General features: G+C 40.0%; 1 protein-coding gene across 1 annotated transcript; it reads left to right on the top strand.

Moving 5' to 3' along the window:
• Window positions 1-370: 370 nt before the first annotated feature.
• LOC107097724 (kinesin-like protein KIF3B) lies at window positions 371-1239 on the top strand. Its single transcript, XM_015394986.1, has 4 exons — window positions 371-436; window positions 490-612; window positions 788-906; window positions 1101-1239. Exons 1-4 carry the CDS (start codon window positions 371-373, stop codon window positions 1219-1221), a joined length of 429 nt encoding a protein of 142 aa, XP_015250472.1. The 3' UTR covers window positions 1222-1239.
• Window positions 1240-8981: the final 7742 nt, after the last annotated feature.

The raw sequence follows: 8981 nt of genomic DNA, 5'->3' as shown, positions 1-8981 counted from the left end.
TTTATTTTAAGCCACTTAAGTTTGACCTATGAACTGGTCAGCCCATAATAGGCTGTGAGAACGGAGGGATGAACGGTGTCTCCACAGGCGGCTCCAGAAATGCTGGTTTCCATCCCAGAGGCCCAGCCTGCTATATTATATTCTATATAAAAAATTATATAGATATATTTACGATATATGGCTGCAGCCTGTCGATGGTAAAGATTACCAAGGATTTTGCCGTGTTTTAATATATATATATATATATATATATATGAGTCTGTACTTGTTGACACAATAAAATTATTTCTAAGAGCAATAAAAGCATTAAATTACAGTTAGTCATTCCTGTATAAACCCTGTTAATGGAGGGATGGTCTCTAAAGTTAAAATGGAAATCAGTTTTCCACTGGAGATCTCAGGAGCCGCTTCTGAAGGCAGCAGAACCTGCAGGAAGGTGGACCTTTAATCACAGCATTATTAGCATTATTATAACATTATTACTTTCAGAAACGGAGGGAGAGTGAGATTCAGCAGCAGGCGGGGAGTCGAGATGAGGAGACGCTGCAGCTGAAGGAGACCTACAGCTCTCTGCATCAGGAGGTGGACATCAAAGACAAGAAGCTGAAGAAGGTAGGAGATCAATGTTGCTCTGGGAAGAAAAAGGGTTTTATGATCAAATCAGTTTTCCCTCTAAGCATCCAACTTGTTGGTGGCCTTCATCCTTCACTCGTCTTCATCACCGAAAGATTTAAAGTCCTGTTTTTGTCAAACTAACTTTGTTCATCTGATGTTTTTTGTTCCTCAGCTGTTTTCCAAGCTGCAGGCAGTGAAGGCAGAAATCCAGGACATCCAGGAAGGGCACATCAAAGAGCGGCAGGAGTCCGTGCACACGCAGAACGAGCTCACCAGAGATCTCAAACTCAGGTATGGAGCGCATCGATGGCCACCACTCTGCTCTACTTTCACCCATCAGACCTTAAAATCTCCTACAGGTTTCAATGATTTTAAAGATTTCACTAAATCCGCAAAACATTCTTATTAGTTATTGAAGGCCAGATAAATGGCTACCATCCTTTTAACACGTAAAGCTGCTTAAACTGGAACTGTTGATCTTTCAGAAACGTGATAATTGAAAACTTCATGCCACTGGAGGAGCAGAACAAAATCCTCCACAGGGCTTTCTGTGACGAGGAGGATGAGAGCTTGAAGATGAAGGCCATCAGTCGCACCAACGAGTAAGTTTGGAGCAAAAGCAACGTTTGCAGGTTAAAAGTTCTGAAAAGTTCTATAGGAGGGTACACCCACCAGAACGGCTCAGAGAAACTCCAGGAAGGAATATTCGTCCTGCAAGGCAAACAGTTCTGAGGAGTCAAGCTGTAAAGATGGAGGCAGAGCCTCCTCATGAAGCAGGAGGTGAAGCCGACTCCCTCTGCCTGGTGTCTGGCTGCTTCTCTGTTCTGCCCTGGTTCCTCTGCTTTTAGCTGCACCCGTTAGACTGGAAGCTTAACCTGCTGCTGTCCTCATCCCGCCACAGGGAACGTTAGATGATGTCACAGCGCCGTCTGCTACTGGAGGCCTCTCAGTCATTTCGCCCTCATCTGCCAGAGGATGAATTCTGACCCAAGATACAAAGTGAGTTGCTTTTCTTTTGAACTGATAAACATGATTCTCTTCAGCTCAAGTTTAACAATTTCATTAAGTTTCATCTGAAGTTCTGACGTCTTTGAAACACAATGCTGCAGTCAGAGTTTCTTCAGCGGATCTCTTCTTCCTCCTTTTGAAGGAGAGTTTTCCTCTCCACTGTCGCCTCCATCCAGGAGGAAGCAGGCAGCCACTTTATATAACAAACTGAACTTTACTGGGAATGATGGGAAGGTCTGTGTTTGCAGGACGACGTGAGAATCGCCACTAAATAACAGTTTGTCATTTTAGTATTAGACTTTTTAAACTTTTCCTTATTTAGTCAACTAAACATAAAAAAAACATCCTAGAAATTTTTATTTCAGCAGCTTGCATTTAAGTCCTATAATTGATCTTAATTTTGAGTTTTAACTGATTATTCAGGTTCTCTGGTAAATTGAACCTGTCCTTTTGAGCCCATTAGTTTAAAGTTCAGCTATCCCCCTTTCCCTCTGACCCAAAAAAACTGTTTTAATCCTTGAATCCAGTTTGTGGGGAATTAATCTAGAGGAGAGGGAACTCGTTGGAGAGCGGACATGTAGACACATACGTTGGACCCAGAGGAGTAAAGGAGCTGACTGTCACTTGGTTTTCCAATGAGGACTTGAACGGATCATGTGGAGGTTTACCTCTGCTCAGTGTGTACTCAGTAATCCTTCCAGGTGGAGAAGGTCCAGGTTATCCAGTTACACAGGAAAGGCTTTCTGCCGAAGAGGTGTGCAGGGATGCCCAACGAGGAGCAGTGCACCACCTGGTGGTGGAGAGAGAAAAACATAAAAACAACCCACACAAACTGGATTCCTAACAATATCCCTGTGATAGAGATAGACTAATCACATCTAAAATGGAGGAGGAGATCAAAAGGAATACATCCTTAAATAACCTGGTTGGAACTGGATCTAACATACAACTAATCGCTGATAGAGTGGTAATGATATTTTTAATAAGATCAATCTTATTTATAAAGAATCCCCTAAAATCATTACTGCTAAGAACAGGTGGTTCAACAGAGCTATGGCTCTGGGTGAGTTGGGCAACTGTATTAAAAAGATATCTAGGATTATTCTTATTCTCCTCTATTAATGAGGAGAAATGTGCTGCTCTTGCTTTACAAGCGGTCCTCTTATACAGCAGTAAACTATTTTCCAGACTAGGTAGGATTCCCGTATGCCTGTGCAGCGATATTTTCTCTCCAGTTTCCTAGCATCTTGATTCAAAGTGCGCAGCTTTGCATTAAACCAAGGAGCCTGTTTTCATTTTCAAAGGGGCTGCATTGTCTAAGACAGTACGCAGAGAACTGGCAACCCTATGAGGTAACCCGGTCAACACAATCATCAACCTGTGAAGGGGAATAAACTAAGCTTTTGCACTCTGCAGCACTGCTCAGCTACACAGAGGAGAGAGAAAGTGAAACAGATTCTTTAAAATTTATAACTGCACTATCTGATAATGATATGCTAAAGTGAAACCTTCTTTTTTTTTGGGGGGGGGGACTCTGTTAAAGTTATCATGAAGGTTTATAAAAAGTTGTCAGAAAGGACAGGATTGTGAGGAAATACTGTTATTTCTTCACATTCTATGCCATGTGTCAGCACAAGATCCAAAGTATGAAGATGAGAATGTGTGGGACTATTCACATTTTGAACAAAGCCAGTGCTCTTCAGCTATCACCTTCAATGTCAGCATGGACGTTAAAATCTCCCACTATGATGACTCTGTCAGTATTTAATACCAAATCAGAAAGGAACTCCGAAAACTCATCTAAAAATTCACAGTAAGGACCTGGTGGACGATACAAAGTTACAAAAAGAAGAGGTTTTCTCTCTTTGCAATTTGGATGAGGGAAATTAAGGGTTAAATGTTCAAAATAGTAAGTACTAACTGCCTTTGGAGTAATCAGTAAGTCAGACTAAAAGAAATTGTTGCTTATCATCTTCCTTGCCCAGATCTTCTGGGTATGTGAAAATTTAAATAGCTTGAAGGAGTTGCCTCATTTATGCTTACATAATCCTTTTGCTGGAGCCAAGTTTCTGTAAGGCAACATAAAGCAATGTGATTATCACAAATCAAGTCATTACCTAGCATACTTTTACATAAAAGAGATCTTATGTTAAATAGACCACATTTAATCATTTTAACTTTTTCCCCAATTTGAGTGATTTTAGTTTTAATTAATTTATCATGATTTACTCCTTTGGGAATCTTTGCTAAGAAGTTAAATGATTAACTAAACATCTGACACAGAGAGCAGAAGAAAGGAGAGGAAGAAGGAAGAGTTGGAAAAGAGTCAAGGGAGGGAGAGAGAGAAGCCATAGTGATGCTAAGCCAGCGCTAGCCTAGGCTAGCTACTCCTTACTACCAGAAATAAAACCATGTGAATCTGACAAATGCTCAGTAGAAAAGTGCAGCAGAAGGCGCTATGTTTTAAAGTGGCTCTGGTCAGTTGGAGTTACATAGATACAGAGATATCACAGAAAAAATAACTTAAAGGGGAACACCATTTTTTTTACATTGGCCCCTTGATTTTACGTTATTACATCATGTTCTTCTCACCTATATTAGTTTTGTGTCATTTGGAGCTGTTCCGAAGATATTCGGTTTTGTAATATCCAAGTAACGTCTTCCTATGGGCAACTAGTTGAAGGCACAAACTAAACTGTTCATAATTTATTCTTTATGGTACACTAGCATTCCTAACATGTAGGCGAATCACAGTCCCCCAGACATCCACGGTTATATTTTTTAAAAACAAAGCGGCGCGTGTATGACATCATCCGCTTGTGCCGGCTATTATTCATTCTTCCTATTCGCTGAGCTGCTGCTAGTTTTACTCACATGCCTGGAAGATGTCTAGTGCTACTACCACAGATGATCTCGCTCTCGAAATGGAATTGAACAATTTAGATTGGCTAGAAAATAGAAGGGGTAGAGCCTAGCCGCCGGTGGCCGGGGCTGCCTGTCACAACTCCAGTCCGGCGCGCGGATGACGTCATACACACTCCGCTTTATTTTTAAAAAATATGACCGCGGATGTCTGGAGGACAGTGATTCGCCTACATGTTATGAATGCTGGCGTACCATAACGAATAAATTATGAACAGTTTAGTTTGTGCCTTCAACTCGTTGCCCATAGGAAGACTAGGAAGACGTTACTTGGATATTACAAAAAAATATCTTCAGAGCAGCTCCAAATGACACAAAACTAATATGAGTGAGTAGAACATGATGTGATAACTTAAAAAAAATGGGCCAATGTAAAAAAAAAAAACAAACTTACTACAGCTTCTGCCACTGCTAAAAAAAACTAGGTTAGCATTAGTTAGAAAGTAAAGGGTTTCTTGGAGGAGGTTTTTCTTAGCTAGTTCTAGAAGTTAACTACATGTAGTATCACCAAACATCTTACAGACCATATGTTTTTTTTTTTTTTATTGATAATGCATGAGTTTGTTTAATCCTGATAACATGACCTTCTACAGAAGCACCATAGAGAGCATTCTGACCAGTTGTCTCACTGTGTGGTGTGGAGGCTGCAGCGCCTCAGACTGGAAGAAAGTGAGGAGCTTGGTGAGAACAGCAGAGAGCATCATCAGGGCTCCTGTTCCCTCCATTAAAGACATTTCATCCCAGCACTGCGTGTCCCAAGCCCATAACATTATCAATGACCCCTCACACTCCCACCATGGACTGTTGCTCCCTACTGCGCTCTGGGAAAAGGCTTCGCAGAATTTCCTGCCAGTCCAGGAGGCTCTGCAACAGCTTTTTCCCTGCTGCCATCAGACTGTTGAACTGTTGAAACTCTAATCAAGTCTCTGCATCATACTTGAAAACATCATATTTAGGCTAACAATGAGGCTGATTTTTCTCATAATCACTTTAAATAGAACGCAACTCAATGGTCTACTGCATTTTGCACTATATTTATCTATTTTGCACTGCACTGAACCTTTCCATATCAATGCTTTTGCACCATGACTTTAAACTGATTTTCCTTTTGTCTAACACTGTCTACATTCTTGATCACTGCTGCACTTTATAAATGTATAAATTCATCTAACCGTTGTAAGCTGTATGCATAGATAAAAAATAAAGTTTGTCAAAGTCAAAATTTCTTGTTGCAGTTCGTCTCTCTCTAAACCAGATGAGAATGAGGAAAAGTATCTTACTCTAAACGGTAGGGCACAGGAAAGTGTACTTATATAGCACACCTCAGTAGCAAGACACTTTGAAATGCTGTACATGAAAAAAGAGATATCAGTAAGATAAAATGAGGTTTGACTGCAAACTTAAATACTGATGTTTAAATGGCAAGGTCAAACGCATCTGGAAGTTAGTATCGGATTAGAAGAGAGCAAGAACGAAAACCACACTTTCCTTTTTTTGGTTTTGGTTTTAGATACGCAGCATAGGTTTGATCTATAAGACCTGAGGGGTCTGGATGGTTAATCCGAAGATAACAAGTCTGTGATGTTTTTGGAGGTAAGCCATTTAAAAAGTCATTTAAAGTCTATTATCTGAGATAAAGGGAGCAAATGAAAGGACTTTAGATGATGTTTTCTACTTTCTTTGTTTTAGTGAGGACGCTGGCAGCATCATTCTGGATCAGCTGCAGCTTTCTGACTGACTATTTAGGCGGACCTGTGAACACACCGTTGCAGGGATCAGTCCTACTGTAGATGAATGATTTAGTTAGTTTTTCAACATCTGTTTGAGACATTAATCCTTTAATCTGGTAATTCATTTTTAGGTGACAAAGCTCTGACTTTGTTATTGTGTTTTGGAGCCTCTGAAAATTCATTTCTGAGTCCATCACTACACCCAGATTTAGAGCCTATCAAGATTTAAGATACAGGGAGAATGTAACTATCGAATAGGAGGGGTCCTGTGATTGGCCCTTGGGCAACACCACATGGAATTTCTGTGGTCTCTGATGTAAAGTTATTTATATATATCCCTGTCCTTTAAGTAGGATTTAAACCAGTCCATTGTACCAGCTGTAACAGAAATTAGAGCCAGTTTTACATGAGCTTAAGAGTGTAATGTTGAATGGTGCATTAAGGTGAAATAATACTACCACTGCATGTGTACAGATGTGACTGAATGGCTTGATAAGGGTAGTCTTGGTTCTGTGTTGAGCACTGAAGCCTGCCTAGAAGCATCAAAGCAACTAGTCATTGTTAGGCAGGTGTTAGGTATGTGCAGAGTGCAGCTCGCTGGTCTGTTTTGGTAAACAGGAAAATATGTACTTGCCAAACAATTATACATTTGGTGGAAAAACAGAAGAACTTGTGCTACAAACAATTATTTTTCTAACTTTTAATAAGCCTAACTTGCACCAAGCCATAGGCTGTATACACAGAGGGATATTCACCTTTGGTTAATTATACCTTTTCTTTACCCTTTTTCCATGAAATGACATCTGATGGCTTTTTTTCCATCTTCAATATGTGTAGGATCCATGAACATCAGTCTAAACCAGTAAGGTATTCATAAAATCCCCTTCCTGAGTTAAGCTTGAAAGGTTGAGTTTAGACAACTGGACGTGAAGTTTTCCGGAAGATGTTTTGCCTCCCATCCAAGAGGCTTCCTCAGTTCTAACTAGTGGTAGAGAGCTCTTAGATTAATAATCTTTAAACAGTTTCACAACAATGTGAATGATCCTTTCTTGCCAATGAGCTATAGATTTTGGAAATACTTAACAAACTAATTGTATCAGATGCCTTACTGGATATATAACTGGCCTGATGCGAGAAGCCAACCTACACTGGCGGTGTCAATTCTTTGACACCTCATCAGCAAGTAAAGGGTGCGAACGTTGTGCAAGTGGGTGGTAGAAACCATTATGTACAGACAGGCTATATGAGCAACAAGATCTGGGTTAGCTGATAAAAAAGTAATTTAAATTGTATAGTGTTTTTCATCTGTCGAGGTTGCTAAACTGTAACTTTCTAGGTTACTGCTTACTGTGCATCTTGATAGGTAATTATTGGTGCACTGTGATACTGATGGAAGCAGGTTTGTTTATAAAACTAAAAAATACACATAATTATTAACAGCTTTGTTTTTATTAGGATTAATTCAATGAATTGATGGACTGATATCAAAGCAAGAGAGTTGATACACCGACACAAATTTGTATTTCTGACCATACTGAGGCTTGAGATCGACTTACATTTGTTTTAGTTACTGTATTAATATATAACCCTGACGGTGACCCCAACCTTAACCATCACTAGTACATTTTTAACTATAACCTTCACCAAAAGATAATTTACATCATACCTCTAAACTAACTCGCTGGCAATAAAAATGGGGTCCACTAAATTAGGACCAGCCTTTGGTCCTCAAAAGGCCTGTTGGTCCCCATAAGGTTTAGTAAATATACCGAAACTGGCCCTAAATAGGTAACATAAACAATTACGCACACACACACACACACACAAGTGCCAGCCACCCCCCCAACCCCACACCCCCCTCAGGCTGCAGCTGCTTTCTTGAAGTCTGGCAGGCAGTAGTTCACTGAATCAAGTCTGTCAAAAGCAGAGAGTCGCCTTTAAAGGAAAGGCTTTCCTACAAAATAAAAGCACTAATACAGGATGACTTCAATTGTAAGGGGATTAATGGGATGTGTGTTGGAGTATGTGTAGGGGTGGTTTCCTCAACATTTTTGATAATCATTGCAATTTTTTCTGTCATGGGGGAGGATATCATCAACCTCTGACATGAGGTGGAGGATAGGTGGTTGTGATTTGGGCAAAACTGCAGCCTCTGATTTGTTCCTGGGTTGCATCCATGACTTGCTAACGGCTATCTAACAATGCAGGAATGTGGTCTCCAGGTCCTTCTTGGTTTTGGCCTCTTTCCTGAGCTGGCTTGTGGCAGAGGATTTGTATCTGTCCCGTTTGAAGCTGTTGTTTGAAGAGTTTCGACTTTATAACCATCACCGTTCCAAACAACCTCAATAAGTTGTTACATTGATGCTGATTTTTGCACAGTTTCTGTCTTGGTTAGGTAAATAGCATACTGCTGTCATTGTCATCTCTGTTGTTGCTGCTATTTTTCACATACCCATTACTGGGTTGTATAATTTTTTTATTCTCCAGATACAGAGTACCGGTATTTATATTTTAAAAACACCATACAGTACAATAATCTATATGTTTTACTTTCCTATCTGTTATTTTTATAGACTTTTCTAAGGTCTACATTGTGTGACCACTTTTTCTATAACTTTTTGCTGCTGTAAGTACCACAGTTTCCCCATTGTGGGACAATAAAGGGATTTTCTGTTCTATTCTAAATAAAGGGACACTTGAATATGA

Source organism: Cyprinodon variegatus, unplaced genomic scaffold (genome assembly GCF_000732505.1).
Source record: "Cyprinodon variegatus isolate N-32 unplaced genomic scaffold, C_variegatus-1.0 Scaffold717, whole genome shotgun sequence".
Classification (NCBI taxonomy): Eukaryota; Metazoa; Chordata; class Actinopteri; order Cyprinodontiformes; family Cyprinodontidae; genus Cyprinodon; species Cyprinodon variegatus.
The sequence above is the reverse complement of the archived record's forward strand: the minus strand, read 5'-3'. Positions and strand labels throughout refer to the sequence as shown.

Bases quoted from the DNA above. Each gene is read 5' to 3' on its own strand.
- LOC107097724 (XM_015394986.1), top strand. From the start codon at position 371: ATGGAAATCAGTTTTCCACTGGAGATCTCAGGAGCCGCTTCTGAAGGC. The intron at 437-489 runs GTGGACCTTTAA...TATTACTTTCAG, and splicing joins GCAGCAGAACCTGCAGGAAG to AAACGGAGGGAGAGTGAGAT. The intron at 613-787 runs GTAGGAGATCAA...TTTGTTCCTCAG, and splicing joins AAGACAAGAAGCTGAAGAAG to CTGTTTTCCAAGCTGCAGGC.